The 15,243-nt window shown below is 44.8% G+C and overlaps 1 protein-coding gene across 4 annotated transcripts in view; it reads right to left on the bottom strand.

Annotated features, from left to right (window-relative positions):
* Positions 1-14,292, bottom strand: part of DNAJC18 (DnaJ heat shock protein family (Hsp40) member C18) — a 36,125-nt gene extending 21,833 nt beyond the window's left edge. For 2 of the 4 annotated variants that reach the window (XR_648525.3, XM_009209210.2), the window contains exons 1-4: positions 14,195-14,291; positions 13,482-13,568; positions 9,247-9,333; positions 7,546-7,732 (exon numbers count right to left, since the gene is read on the bottom strand). Coding sequence is in view for 3 of the 4 variants with exons in the window: in XM_009209210.2 (XP_009207474.1) it covers positions 7,546-7,732; positions 9,247-9,286 (227 nt within the window). In the remaining variant the exon portion in view is untranslated. Of the gene's footprint in view, positions 1-7,545; positions 7,733-9,246; positions 9,334-13,481; positions 13,569-14,106 lie in introns of all 4 variants that reach the window. The other 2 variants (XM_009209212.3, XM_003900180.3) reach the window with 2 other exon arrangements.
* Between the last annotated feature and the right edge of the window lie 951 nt (positions 14,293-15,243).

Genomic DNA, 15,243 nt, shown 5'->3' with positions numbered 1-15,243 from the left:
AGGGATGCACCACCAGGCCTGGCTAATTTTTGTATTTTTAGTAGAGATGGGGTTTCACCATGTTGGTTAGGCTGGTCTCAAACTCCTGACCTTGTGATCTGCCCACCTTGGCCTCCCAAAGTGCTGGGATTACAGGTGTTAGCCACCGTGCCCAGCTAAACTGTGTTTTAAGAAAGTTAACATACACATGATAGAAGAAAAAGAGCCAACAGAACTAAAGTTTATACAGTAAAAATTCTCCTGCTTCATTATTTCCTGTCCCCCAGTATCCCACCACAGGGACAACCATCATTAGAAGTTTTGTATGGATCCTATGTACAGAGAGTACAGGTATAGTCCTCTCCATTTTTGTTCTTACCTAAATGGAAACATATTATAATCACTTTTCTACATCTTGCTTAAAAAAAAATTTATTTTGGGCTGGGCGTGGTGGCTCACACTTGTAATTCCAGTGCTTTGGGAGGCTGAGGCAGGAGGACTGCTTGAGGCCAAGAGCTTAAGGCCAGCCTGGACAGGATGGTAAGACCCTATCTCTATGAAAAATTTTAAAAAGTTAGCCAGGCATGGTGCCTTGTATCTGGAATTCTAGCTACTCAGGAGGCCAAAGCAGGTGGATCACTTAAGCCCATGAGTTTGAGGCTGCAGTGAGCTATGATTGTTCCACTACACTCTAGTCTGGGCAACAGAGCATGACCCTGTCTCTAAAAAACAAACAAACAAACAAAAAAGGATTGGAGATCAATCCTTAACAGATAAAGATGAGAAGTATAGAATAATAGTTTAGACTAGACAGTAGTTTAGAGTGGCAGTTCTGAACTTTTGATCTCAGCAACGTTTTATAATGCATGGTACAGGAAGAGAAAAAAAATTACTGAAGACCTCAAAAGAGCTTTCATTTATGTGACTTCTATCAATCCACATCTACTATACCAGAAATGAAAACAAAAAATTTTTAAACAGTGATGATGTAATTACATGTCATGTAGCCTCTCAAAAACTCCACTGTATAATCATGAGAAAATTAGTGAAAAAGACAAGTAACATGTTTGTATCATTATGACTACAGTTTTAAACTTGCAGACCTATCCCCTAAAAGGGTCTTGGGGTTCCCCAACCACCCTTTGAGAACTGCTGGATTAGAGATGAACTCTGGAGTCAAAATCCCTTGGTTGAGCTTTGATTTTGCTGTGTACTTAACCTCTATAGCTTGGTGTTATCTTCTGAAATGGGCTAATAATTATATTTCACAGAGTTGATATTATGATTAAATAAAGTCTTCATGAAAGTGCTTGAGAGCATCTAATACTAAATAAATATTACCTAGTATTATATATCTCTTTTTTTTTTTTTTTGAGACAGAGCCCAGGCTGGAGTGCAGTGGCGCGATCTCGGCTCACTGCAAGCTCCACCTCCCGGGTTCACGCCATTCTCCTGCCTCAGCCTCCCAAGTAGCTGCGACTACAGGCGCCCGCCACCACGCCGGGCCAATTTCTTTTTGTATTTTTAGTAGAGACGGGGTTTCACCGTGTTAGCCAGGCTGGTCTCGATCTCCTGACCTCGTGATCCGCCCGCCTCGGCCTCCCAAAGTGCTGGGATTACAGGCGCGAGCAACCGCGCCCGGCTATCTGCTTCTTTATCAACACTTATTATCCACCTTTTTGACTATAGCTATTCCAGTGGGTGTGAAGTGGTACAGTATCTCATTGTGGTTTTGATTTGCATTCCCCTAATGACTAATGATGTTGAACAAGTTTACATATGCTTACTAATGATATATATATATCTTTTTTTTATATATATATGGAGAAATATATAGGAGGAATGCCTATTCAGACCCTTTGCCCATTTTTTCAATTGGGTTATTTGTCTTCATATTGTTGAGTTTTAAGAGAACTTTGTATGTTCCAGATTAAAGTCCCTTATCAGATATACACTTTTTAAATGTTTTCTCCCATTCTGTAGGTTGACTTTTCACATTCTTTTTTTTTTTTTTTTTTCTTTTTTTTTGAGATAGAGTTTCACTCTTGTCACCTAGGCTGGAGTGCAATTGTATGGTCTCAACTCATGCAACCTCCTCCTCCCGGGTTCAAGCAATTCTCCCGCCTCAGACTCCTGAGTAGCTGGGATTACAGGCGCCTGCCACCACGCCCGGCTAATTTCTGTGTTTTTAGTAGAGATGGGGTTTCACCATGTTGGCCAGGCTGGTCTCGAACTCTTGACCTTGTGATCTGCCTGCCTCGGCCTCCCAAAGTGCTAGGATTACAGATGTGAGACACCACGCCTGGCCACAGAACTTTATTATTTTTTTAGAGACAGGGTAGGGTCCCTGTCACCCAGGCTGGAGTGCACTGGCACGGTCATAGCTCACTGCAGCCTCCAACTCCTGGGCTCAAGTGATTCTCCTGCCTCAGCCTCCCAAGTAGCTGAGACTACAAGTATGCACCATAACACCAAGTTAATCCAAAAGAACTTTTAAAAGGCAGTCCCTTACTGGCAAAGTACTTCCTGACTTCAGGAAGAAAATATCAATGGAGCAATCCAGAAAAAGGGCTCTTGTTGCCCGGGCCTTCTTGCTGTACAACCAAAAGGCTGGCAGCTGGTACTCATCTTTTCCATTCAAGGCTCAGGGGTTAGCAGCTTTATATACAATGGCAGCCCCTATCATAAACTGAACTGTATTTGCACAAAATAGCAGAGTTAGCCTATCTCTTCCTGCCTTATATCCTGGTGCTCACTTCTTGTTCTTACTAATACAATATCCTTTGTGACATTTCTTTTCCGGAATAGGGCACTTCTGTCTGCATTAAAAAGTTGATGAGGTAGGGTTGGGCGTGGGGTTCACATCTGTAATCCCAGCACTTTGAGAGGCTGAGGCGAGTGGAAGCCTTGAGCTCAGGCATGCGATAAGTAATAATCACATCATGGACTGTATGCCTTTCTTATAGCAGTCCTGTACCCACATAAAAGCTTCATTTTCAATATGAGATTAAAAGGTATTTTGCAAAAAGTGCAATGTTTTCATACCTGTTGGCATTAAGTGCAGGCAGATCACAAGGCCAGGAGTTCAAGACCAGCCTGGCCAATATGGTGAAACCGTCTCTACTAAAAATACAAAAATTAGCCAGGCGTGATGGTGGGTGCCTGTAATCCCAGCTACTTGGGAGGCTGAGGCAGGACAATTGCTTGAACCCGGGAGGTGGAGGAGGTTGCAGTGAGCCAAGATCATGCCACTGCACTCCAGCTTGGGCGACAAGAACAAAACTCCGTATCAAAAACAAAACAAAACAAAAACCTCGAGAACTGCAAGAGATTACTTTTTACTGCTATACATAATTTACTCAAGAGACAAACTGCTCACAAAGAGATGATTAGCATCATGTGGCATTTTTTTTCTTTTTATTTTTTTGAGACGGAGTCTCACTCTCACCCAGGTTGGAGTGCAGTGGCGTGATCTCGGCTCACTGCAAGCTCCGCCTCCTGGGTTCACGCCATTCTGCCTCAGCCTCCCGAGTAGCTGGGACCACAGGTGCCCGCCACCACGCCCGGCTAATTTTTTGTATTTTTAGTAGAGACGGAGTTTCACCGTGTTAGCCAGGATGGTCTCGATCTCCTGACCTCGTGATCTGCCCGCCTCGGCCTCCCAAAGTGCTGGGATTACAGGCGTGAACCGCATCATGTGGCATTTTAAGCAGATACTCCCAATACTTGAGGCTCATCAAAATAACAGGAGCTAGCTACAAAATTATTACGGTAGTACAGCACTACTGTTAATTTTATGCGGTTGTGATTAATACTGCACCTGTATGTTTATATTTTTCTTAAATGCGAATGGCACCATGTAAAGTCTCTTAAGTGTTTGTGAGCGTATGTTTTGATAGATTTTAACTTTTTATAATAGATTTGTGTATATTTTATGATACTAAGTGATAAAATAGACTAGTATCTAGATATATTTTATGCATTCATATAATTTTCTTAATTTTTTTGATATGTCCATTCTCTATGGTTTGTGAGATTATTATTATTATTATTATTATTATTATTAATTGAGACAGAGTTTCACTCTTGTTGCCCAGGCTGGAGTGCAATGGCGCAATCACAGCTCACTGCAACCTCTGCCTCCTGGGTTCAAGCAATTCTCCTGCCTTAGCCTCCCAAGTAGCTGGGATTACAGGTGTGTGCCACCACACCTGGCTAATTTTGTATTTTTAGTAGAGACGGGGTTTTGCCATGTTGCCCAGGCTCGTCTTGAACTTCTGAGCCCAAGTAATCTTCCTGCCTCGGCCTCCCAAAGTGCTGGGATTGCAGGTGTGAGCCACTGTACCTGGCCAAAATTTTTCAAATTGCTGCAAATCTAAAAAGTTTTTCCAATGCATTTATCTTTAAAAATTTACATATAAAAATCCACGGTTCAAATCCATGCCACTCAAGCCTGTGTTGTTCAAAGGCCAACTGTATCTTCTTTTTTTAAACAATTTATTTATTTATTTATAGAGACAGGGTCTTGCTTTGTCACCCAGGCTGGATTGCAGTGGGGTGATCATAGCTCACTGCAGCCTCGAACTCCTGGCTGAAGGGATCCACCTACCTCAGCCTTCTGAGTAGCTGGGATTTCGGGTGCATGTCACCATACCTGGCTAATTTTTATTTTTAGTAGAGACAGGGCCTTGCTATGTTGTTCAGGCTCATCTTGAACTTCTAGCTTCAAGTGATCCTCCCATCTTGGCCTCCCAAAGTTTTGGGATTACAGGCATGAGCCACCACACCCAGCCTCAACTATATTTTCTTAATTTCATTTTTTGATTGTTCATTGCTAGTATATAGAAAAATGATAATTTTTGTATATTGATCTTATATTCTGTCACTTTGTCCAACTTGTTTATCAGTTCTAACAGAATTTGTGTGTGTGTATATGTGTGTATGTGTATGTGTATTCATTAGGATTTTCCATTTACAAGATCATGTCATCTGTGGATGTAGTTTTACTCTTCTTTCCAATCTGGTTGGCTTTTATTTCTTTTTCTTGCTTAAATGCCCTAGCTTGACCCTCTAGTACAATGTTGAACAGAATGGCAAGAGTGAACATACTTGTCTTGTTCCTGATCTTGGTGGGAAAACACCCAGTTGTTCACCTTTAAGTACGATGTTAACTGTGGATTTGTGTAGACGGACGTTATCAGGTTGAGAAAGTTCCCTTCTATTCCTAGTTGAGTGTTTTTATTATGAAAGAGTGTTGGGGCTGGACACGGTGGCTCACGCCTGTAATCCCAGCACTTTGGGAGGCCGAGGCGAGTGGATCACAAGGTCACGAGACCATCCTGGCCAACATGGTAAAACCCCGTCTCCACTAAAAATACAAAAATTAGCTGGGTGTGGTGGTGCGTGTCTGTAGTCCCAGCTTCTCGGGAGGCTGAGGCCGGAGAATTGCTTGAACCTGGGAGGCAGAGGTTGCAGTGAGTGTTGAATTTTGTTAAATGCTTTTTCTGTACCTATTGAAATGATCATGTGATTTTTGTACTTTATTCTATTAACATGGTATGTTACATTGATTGACTTTTGTGTGTTAAACAATCCTGCAATACTGGGATAAATCCCACTTGGTCAAAATGTGTAATACTTTTTACGTTGCTGTATTTGTTTTGCTAGCATTTTATTGAAGATTTTAATATATATATATGTATATATATACACATACATATATATATAAAAAAATTCAATAAAGGATATTGGTTGATAGTTTAGATTTCTTATGATATTTTTGTCTGGTTTTGGTTACAGAGTTCTACTGGCCTCAAAGAATGAAGCCAGCTGGGCCTGGACTTCTCTTCATTGGAAGTTTTTTTTTTTTTTTTTTTTCAGACAGGGTCTCCCTTTGTCACCCAGACTAGAGTGCAGTGGTGCAATCACTGCTCACTGTAGCCTCACCCTTCTAGGCTCCATCAATCCTCCCATCTCAGCCTCCTGAGCAGCTGGGACTGCAGATGTGCACCACCATGCTTGGCTAATTTTTGTGGGGTCTTTTTGTTTGTTTTTTATTGTATTGATGAAGTTTCGCCATGTTGGCCAGGCTGGTCTTGAACTCCTGGGCTCAAGTGATCCTCCCGCCTCAGCCTCCCAAAGTAATGGGATTACGGGCATAAGCCACCATGCCCAGCCAGAAGTTTTTTGATTGTTAATTAAATCACCTTATTTGTTGTAGGTCTACCTGGGTTTTCCATTTTTTCTTTCTTTCTTTTTTTTTTTTTGGAAATAAAGTCTCACTCTGTCACCCAAGTTGCAATGCAATGGCACTATCATAGCTTACTGTAACCTCAGATTCCTAGGCTCAAGTGATCCTCCTGCTTCAGTCTCCAAAGTAGCCACAGGCATGTGCCACCATGCCCAAGTATTTTTTTTTTTTTTAGAGATAAGGTCTTATTATGTTGCCCAGGCTGGTCTAAAACTCCTGGTCTCAAGCAATCCTCCTGCCTCAGCACCCCCAAAGAACTAGGATTACAGGTGTGACCCACCATGCCTGGACTCCATTTTTTTCTTAAGTCAGTTTCAGTAATTTGTGTCTTTCTAGGCATTTGTTGATTTTATCTAGGTTATCTAATTTGTTGGCATACAATTGTTCATAGTATTTAGATTGGTAGGGATATCCCTCTTTCTTTTTTTCTTTTTTCTTTTTTTGAGAGATAGGGTCTTGCTCTGCTGTCCAGACAGGAGTGCCGTGGTGTGATCATGACTCACTGCAGCTTCGACCTACTGGGTTCAAGCAATCCTCCTGCCTCAGCCTCCCAAGTAGCTGGGACTACATACTCGTGCCACCACACCAAGCTAATTTTTGTATATATATACTTTTTTTTTTTTTTTTTGGTAGAGAGAGGGTTTCACTGTATTGTCCAGGCTGTCTACTTCCTTAAGGTAGATTAGGTTACTGATTTGGAGTCTTTTATCAAAAAAATAAGCATTTAGAGCTATAAATTTCCTTCTAAGCACTGTTTTAGCTGCATCCTATACGTTTTAGTATGTCGTGTTTTCCTTTTCCCTCATCTCAAAGCATTTCTAGCTTTTCTAGTGATTTATTCTGTGACTCGTTTGCTTATTAGGAGCTTGTAGTTTAATTTCCACATATTTGTTAATTTCTCAAATTTCCCTTTGTTTTTGATTTCAGAGACCATACACTGTATGATTTCAATCTTTTTAAATTTACTGAGGCTTGTTTTATGACCTAAGATATGGTCTATCCTGGAGAATATTCTATGTATCCTTAAGAAAAAAATCATTCTGTTGTTGTTGACAGAATGTCGTATAGATGTGTGTTGTGTCTAGTCGGTTTCTACTGCCTCTCTTAAAGTAGAAGCAGGGTAGTTAGTTCGTGTTATACCCTAATATTCCACTTCTACTCAGTCTTCCCTCTGAAGTCAAGAAGCTAGTATGCTTCAATTATCATTATCATCATCATCATCCTCATCATCATCAGTCAATACTTACATAGCACATCCAGGCACTCTTCTAAGCACTTTCCATAAAATCACTCATTCAATCCCACCATATGCTCACCTTTGTACCCCAAGCAGCTGTTCCTCACTATACATGGAGCTCCCCTCACCCTGCCGGGTCTGAGTCCACTCATTCTCAGACTTCTTTTCCTTTTGTGCCTTCACGCAGTTACAGCAGCCACAGGGATCATGACTCTCAGAAGGTGTGTCTTCTGGGTATTTGTTTCTTCTAACTGCATCAATGTAAGCTGCAAAGCAACAGCCCTTCCATTAGGTCTCCATCTGACCCTGAAAATCAACTTTGCAACCTGCCTTAGCTCTCTGGGAGGCTGCTCCTAAGCATGAGAAGGTAAGCGTGATGGCCAGGGGTAGGGATGTCATGCTGACTTTGTCAAACAAGGCTGAATAAACATCTGTTTCTCTGTGGTCCATGGTCAGAAGAGACACTGCTTGTAAAATAGTATTTTTTGTTGCAGTTCCTCCCACCTCTAAGATTTAAAGTAGATTCTTTCACACTAATAATTATAGAACTAATATATACCAAGGAACTTGGCTAGATCAAGGGGTCAGATGGGTAAGACCTGCTCCTGACCACAAAGAGGTTAGTTTAATGCAAGCTTGTTCAACCCGCGGCCCACAGGTGGCATGCGGCCAAGCACGGCTTTGAGCTCAACATAAATTCGTAAACTTTTTTCGAGCATTATGAGATGTGTTTTTGAAATTTTATTTTTAAGCTCATCAGCTGTCATCAGTTATTTAGTCGTCAGTTAGTGTATTTTATGTGTAGCCCAAGACAATTCTTCCAATGTGGCCCAGGGAAGCCAAAAGATTGGATACCCCTGGTTTAAAGGGAGAAGATTCAATAACAACACCTGCAGAATGTAAAGAGGGTCATAAGCAATCCAGTCAAAAGGGGCAGAGCACTCATGTCTTCTCGGAGGACCTGGGATAGGCTTTAACAACATCTTTCTTCCGCTTAACATCCCTCAGCTACCTCCACCCACTGCTCCTGGACACTCTTCCTGTTAAGTCGGCCTGGCTAACTCCAATGCATCCTTCTTGTCACCATTTGTAACACTCTCTGCAAGAAACCTCCCTTGACAGCCAGTCTGCGTTAGGTGCCTTGTCAGTGTGCTCTCCAAATCCCTGATCTTGCTGTGTAGGCCAGGCCGTTTTGTATTACTACTCCGTTTTGTAATTGGCTGTTTAGTCGTCAAACTCTCAGAGGGCTGCTAGTTTTGTAAGCTAAGGGACCCGTGTCAGTCAAATCCCCGCTGCAGAATCAGCACAATGCGGGGCACGCAATAGGTATTGGATCAATACTTTTTGCCTGACTGTAGGGTGGAAAAGGCTGGTCCTGATGCCGGCTGGAGCGACATGTTCAAACAGGGGCTGAAGGTCAGGTGGCCCAGTTAGGCGGAAGATATGGGCCAGGTTAGCAAGCTTCAGAGAGACCGCAGCACCCCCACGGGCCCTCCAGTCACCCTGGCACGGGCGGGGCCTGACCGCTGCGGGCCCTGGGCGGGGCACGGGCGGGGGCGGGGCTGGGGGGCCGGAGGCAACAAGTCGTCACCGGTGACTCTGGGTTTGCGGACCCAGCTTCCCTACCCCATCCGCAACCCTACTCAGGCTCAGCATCTTCTCACAGGCCTCCATCCATCACCTCAGACCCAGGATCTCAGCCCTTGTGCGTCTTCAGGATCCTCATCCCTGATCTCCCCCGAACGCCGCCCTATCCCTCCTTCAGGCGGGGACCTAATACCTTCCGTCCAGCGCTCCCCGCTGCCCAGAGTCGCCGCCATATCGGTTCCCAATCTGCAGGTCCGCCGAACCTCCCCCGCGCCCGAGGCTGAAAGAGAAGGGGGCGCGGAGCGCGGGGCACGCTGGTCATTGTAGTCCGGTCCGTAGGAGTTCCCGGGGCACTGGACTACAACTCCCGGCAGGCTCTGCGCCGGAGTCCGTGGGAGATGCTTAGAAGTACTTCGACCTTCGTCAGAAGACCTGTGGAAGAGTGTTGCTGCTAGCTGCCTGCAGCACGGCTCTTGGCTTTTCCTCATTTGTAGAGTTGGGATAGTGGCTTCGGCCCTGCCTAACCCTAGGGACATCCAAGGAGGGGCGACTGAAGTCCTGTCTGTAAAGGGCTTCGCGAACTATAGGCTAGAGGGTGACAGTATGACTATCGTGCTCGTCAGGGATGTCTTTCTGAAGCATTCGCTAAGGCCTGTTCTGTGTAGTCAGTGGTAGGCCCTGGAGATTCAGAGATGGGTCTGGGGAATGCCGAATCCAGCCTTTGGAAGCTTAAGAGTCAAGAAAATAGAAAAGTGATGTAGATTTATGGGGTTGGAGGGCAATCTAGGTATGCCCCTACTGCCCCAGCTCCTCAGGCACTGGACATCAGAGGGTGTCGGGGTGGAGAAAGAAGACATGGAAAGGTATTGGGACCGGCATTAAGAGCCTCCATCTTTGCTGTTCCTGTCCTTCCTCCAACTCATCCTACTCCAACACCCCTCTGACACTTTTCTCCTCTCTTCCAGCCCAGTTGTCTCTTTAGCCCATTCCTTTCTTTTCTGAAGGGCCAGACACTGAGATTAGTAAAAAGCAAATGAGGAAATAAATATTCTTGCTGTTTCCCATCCAGATATGGATGGAGCCTAGCAAAGAAAAAAAGCAACTCTTTCTTCATAGGTGGATGGCTACAGTTCATCCCCGAACAAAAAATTACCCAGAATTCACTGAGGTCTTACCCAAGAAGACCAAATCAATCATGATATCAACTAGCACCTACTTAGGCAGTTGGGGAGAGATGTATATTCCTGGACATAAACTTGGAAGGGTAAAAGCACCAGAGGGCATGCAGTTCCAGCCCTTTCCTACAGTCACGGCCCTGGCATCACTGACATCTTGCCCACTTAAGAACTCAGAGAATGGCTGGGTGCAGTGGCTTACACCTGTAATCCCAACACTTTGGGTGGCCGAGGCGGGCGGATCACGAGGTCAGGAGATCGAGACCATCCTGGCCAATATGGTGAAACCCCATCTCTACTAAAAAGACACACATTAGCTGGGCGTGGCGGCATGTGCCTGTAGTCCCAGCTACTCGGGAGGCTGAGGCAGGAGAATCGCTTGAACCTGGCAGGCAGAGGTTGTAGTGAACCAAGGTCGTACCACTGCACTCCAGCCTGGGCGACGGAGTGAGACTGTGTCAAAACAAAAACAAAAACAAAAAAAATTCAGAACAAGGCCTTTCAAGTGGAAAAAGCACTGGCCTGGAAGTTGTATAGGTGTTATATTAATAGTTGGGGTTTTGCTACAAATCATTGCATGATCCTAAACAACTCCTTTTTCCTTCTTCTTTGGCCTCAGTCTCCTCACCTATAAAATGAGAAGGTTGGATTCAATTAGTAATTTTTGCTTGTCAGTTTTTTGAGACAGAGTCTCACTTTGTCACCAGGCTGGAGCGCAGTGGCGTAATCTCGGCTCACTGCAACCTCTGACTCCCTGGTTCAAGCGATTCTCCTGCCTCAGCCTCCCAAGTAGCTGGGACTACAGGCACGTGCCACCATGCCCAGCTAATTTTTGTGTTTTTGGTAGAGACGGAGTTTCACCATGTTGGCCATGATGGTCTCGATCTCCTGACCTTGTGATCTGCCCGCGTTGGCCTCCCAAAGTAGTGGGATTACAAGCGTGAGCCACCGCGCCCAGCCTCAATTGGTAGTTTTTAAATTGGGGAATTCTTAAGGCTCAATGTGCAGATGTCTCTGGAATCTTCTATTGAGGAGTGGGAGTGGGGAGGAAGGCATAGCAGGGAAGGCACTAGCACCTCACCCTTCTTCAATCAAAGCAGCTCTGCTTTTTTCTGTTTTGTATTTTGTGGTCTACTAAAGGAAAGAAAACCCACATGTTTGAAAACTACCAAACTAGTTGACCACTAAAAGCTTGTGTCATTTGTAATATCAATTTCTCCTGGAGCACTTGAAGACAGTGTTCTTTCCTCACCCCCACCCCCATAAGCACTGAGAAAGTAACAGTTATCTAGAAATTTGGTCATTTTCACTTAATTTAGGAGGAGGAATTTAACATAGTGATTAAAAAATCTGCATAGGATTGCCGTAGGATATAATAAGATAATGCTTGTAAAGCTGTTAGCACCTCATCTGGCATGTAGTATGTGTTTAATAAATGCTGGCCACTTATAGACTGGCTCAGAGGAAGAGAAAACATTTTTTAAGGGGTTGACATTGTAAATTAGGAGTGAAAGGGTGTATATGGGGCATATCATAAGGTCCAGGATATGACTAACTGGACCCCATTCCTGTCTATCTGGCAATCATTACCTGCAAGTAAGACAAGAAGCAAAACACTGCCAAAAAGGGCTGGGAAGCTGCTTGTCCATGCACCCTAAACCCTGAATCCGGCCACTAAAACTGGTGATTTTCTCCCTTTCAAAAAGAGAAGATGGCAAAAGTGAACTAGTATGAGAAGGTTTTGGGTCATCCTAAATCCAATGAATTATGGATGTCCTTAAACTTGAGAGGCGAAGGAGGCCCTGGAACCATGAGATGAGTCAAAAGCTCCGCTCTGGGACATTGAACCTATGACCAGCTAACTAATCCAGGCAGCAATGTGCTCACAGAAGGCTGGATCCTGAAGGTCCCACTTGTGCTCTGCAGCCGAGGGACCTGATCAGGGACATCCACCAGGTGGTTGAATATAAAAAGGAAGTTCTTCTGGTTTGGGGAGGCTAGACCACCTGCTCTAGAAGATGGACAACTGAGGGTGGGATGGACCTCAGAGTCCGGGGGCACAGGGAAAAGGTCTGGAGGTACTACCTGGAGATGTTAAAATACCGTGAAGTCAGAGGCGTTTGGCTGAGAGTGGGCGTTAGAGCACTGCAGGGGTTAACTGGATTGAGAAGAGGAACTATGAATTATAAGACTATTTAGGAGCAGAGTCTAGGCTCAAGGTGGGGCCTCTTCCCAAATCTTAGCTGCTTTCTGGTAGCTAAGCATCCTCTCTCCTGATCCTCTGAAACCTCACATCCTCTTCTTTTCCAGACTTCTTTTCATTTGCTTCTAGCACAGTAACAACAATGGTTTATCATTATGACCTTCTTAAATATTGCCAAGTATGCACATGTATTCTTCAGTTCGTTTACACCTCAACTAACACTTCCGGATGAATTTTTGTATGATTGCATCACTCGGACTAATGCGCAACTCTAAAGCTCAACATTGAGAATACTTCTGTGCCAGTTTCTGCTTAAACTCATCAACTAGTCAGCAAAAGTAATCCTCACTGTAAAGTTCAATTTCTGTGTTTTGTAAAAGAGGAAACTGTGGGCCCAAAGAGTACAGGATGGGGATGCCAGTCGAAAAAGACCTGCGGGAAGAGTGAGAGGGTAACTGGGAAGGAGATACGGGAAGAGCAATTGGGGTCTCCAAGGCAGTTCTCAAAGAGGAGGTAGATGTGGAAAGAAGTTTGAAGAGGAGAGAAAGGAGGACATCCACAAACCCAGGAAAAGACTGGTGGACATAATCACACGGTGTTTTCCAGCACATTCAAATTGAATAGAGTAGTACTAGCTGGGCTTGGGGAAATTGTGTGCCAGAACTAGGTCAAGGGGGCCTGCAACTATCCTTCATCTGCTAAACCATTTTACCTTAGGGCCAGCCTCAGGTTTCTCTCGGTTTTCTCCACTTTATTTTTTTGAGACAGGGTCTTATTCTGTTGCGTGGGTTGGAGTGCAGTGGCTCTATCACAACTCACTGCAGCTTTGGTCTCTTGGGCTCAAGCGATCCTCCCACCTCAGCCTCCCGAGTAGCTGGGACCACAGGCACATGCCACTATGCCCAGCTTTTTTTTTTTTTTTTTAGATGTGGTATCTCACTATGTTACCCAGGCTTGTCTGGAACTCCTGGGTTCAAGTGATCCTTCCCCTGGGGACTTCCCAAGTGTTGGGATTACAGGCATGAGTCACCATGCCCAGCCTCCACTTACTTACGTATTGAACAGTAGTGGATTCTTGCTGGTGATACTGAGGTTTGTCCTGTGCCCTATATGGTTGAGATGCTGCCCCATCCAGCCCTAGAAGAAAGAAGCTGAGTAAATGATCCCACTGGGCCTGTATGTCTGAGCTGGTTTATTGGTTGCCCTCCCATAGGATGGGGGAAGAAATGAGAGAAGGACATTCTACAGCAAGCCCCCCATCCCCGCCATCTGTTCCTGTTTAAGGACCATGTAGTCCTGTGTGAGAAAAGGGAGGAAATCATCTTGTAAACAATCATCATCCTGTTGTCTAGAAATGAAGGAAGAGAGGGTTTCAGAGAAGCTGCAAGGGCTGCAGAAGGCTGCACTCAGATTTCCTGTCAGAGGTGGGGTCTCGAATTTGCATAAATAGTAGGCTCCTCCAGAGAAACCTCTCTACTAGAATTTGCTCCAGAGCAGAATTCAGCATTAAATTCATCCTCAACCCTTTCCCAAAGGAAAGAGTTACTTAGCAACAGGAAAATCCACATGGCTCATGTGGTAGTGTCAGGGTACAGTGTCAGTGTCAGAGTAAAATCCTTTCAATCTCATAGATTATTAATACCAGTTCTCTCCCTCTTCCCCCACATATAAATACCTTATGACTAACAGCTTATATATGCAGGTCATTGCCCAGAGTCAGAGGAAAATGTGTGGTTTTATAATGAAGATGTCAGCTGAGTTACCTAGAGTGAAGCCCCATGTCCTTGACCTGATTAGTCCAGTATGATGAGCAGCTGAACTGAGTGCCCATGGCAGGCAGAATAACAACAGCACAAACAGAATCCTAGGCATTGTTATGTCATCTGAGGGGTTCCATCCCAATGGTGGATGTTGGACCAGAACTGGCTAGTAAGTCATGTGCTGTTGGCTGTGAGATTTAAATCAAATATATATGAATTATTTAAAAAATACTAGCCAAGTCTGGGCGTGGTGGCTCACGCCTGTAATCCCAGCACTTTGGAAGGCTGAGGTGGCCGGATCACCTGAGGTCAGGAGTTCGAGACCAGCCTGCCCAACATAGTGAAACTCCGTCTCTACTAAAAATACAAAATTAGCCAGGCGTGGTGGCAGGCACCTGTAATCCCAGCTACTCAGGAGGCTGAGGAAGGAGACTTGCTTGAACCTGGGAGGCAGAGGTTGCAGTGAGTGGAGATCACGCCGTTGTACTCCAGTCTGGCCAACAAGAGTGAAACTCCATCTCAAAAAAAAAACAAAACAAAACTAGCCAGGTGTGATGGCTCACACCTGTAATCCCAGAAATTTGGGAGGCCGAGGTGGGAGGATGTCTTGAGCCCAGTAGTTTGTAACCAGCCTGAGCAACGTAGCAGGACCTCATTTCTACAAAAAATTTTTAAAAATTGGCTGGTCGTGGTGGCACATGTCTATAGTCCCAGCTACTTGGGAGGCTGAGGCAGGAGGATCATTTGAGCCCAGGAGTTTGAGGTTGCAGTGAGCTATGATTGTGCCATGCCACTGCACTCCAGCCTGGGAGGCAGAGCCAGGCCCTGTCTTCCCTCCCCCACAAAAATACTGCAGTATTGCTTTCATAGGTTAGGTACCCCACAAAATAGACTCCGAGACACTGAGATTTGCGTACTAAAGGTTTCTTGGTGAGCACTCCTGGAACAACAGCTGTGAGGAGTAAGGGAAGCAGGAATGGGGGCCAGGTAATTGAGGCAGGGGGTCCAGGTCTTCATCCCCACTCCCAGCCCCCACAGCCAATCATCAACCA

This window comes from Papio anubis, chromosome 5 (genome assembly GCF_008728515.1).
Source record: "Papio anubis isolate 15944 chromosome 5, Panubis1.0, whole genome shotgun sequence".
NCBI classification, from domain to species: domain Eukaryota; kingdom Metazoa; phylum Chordata; class Mammalia; order Primates; family Cercopithecidae; genus Papio; species Papio anubis.
This window is presented reverse-complemented; position numbering and strand designations above follow the sequence as displayed.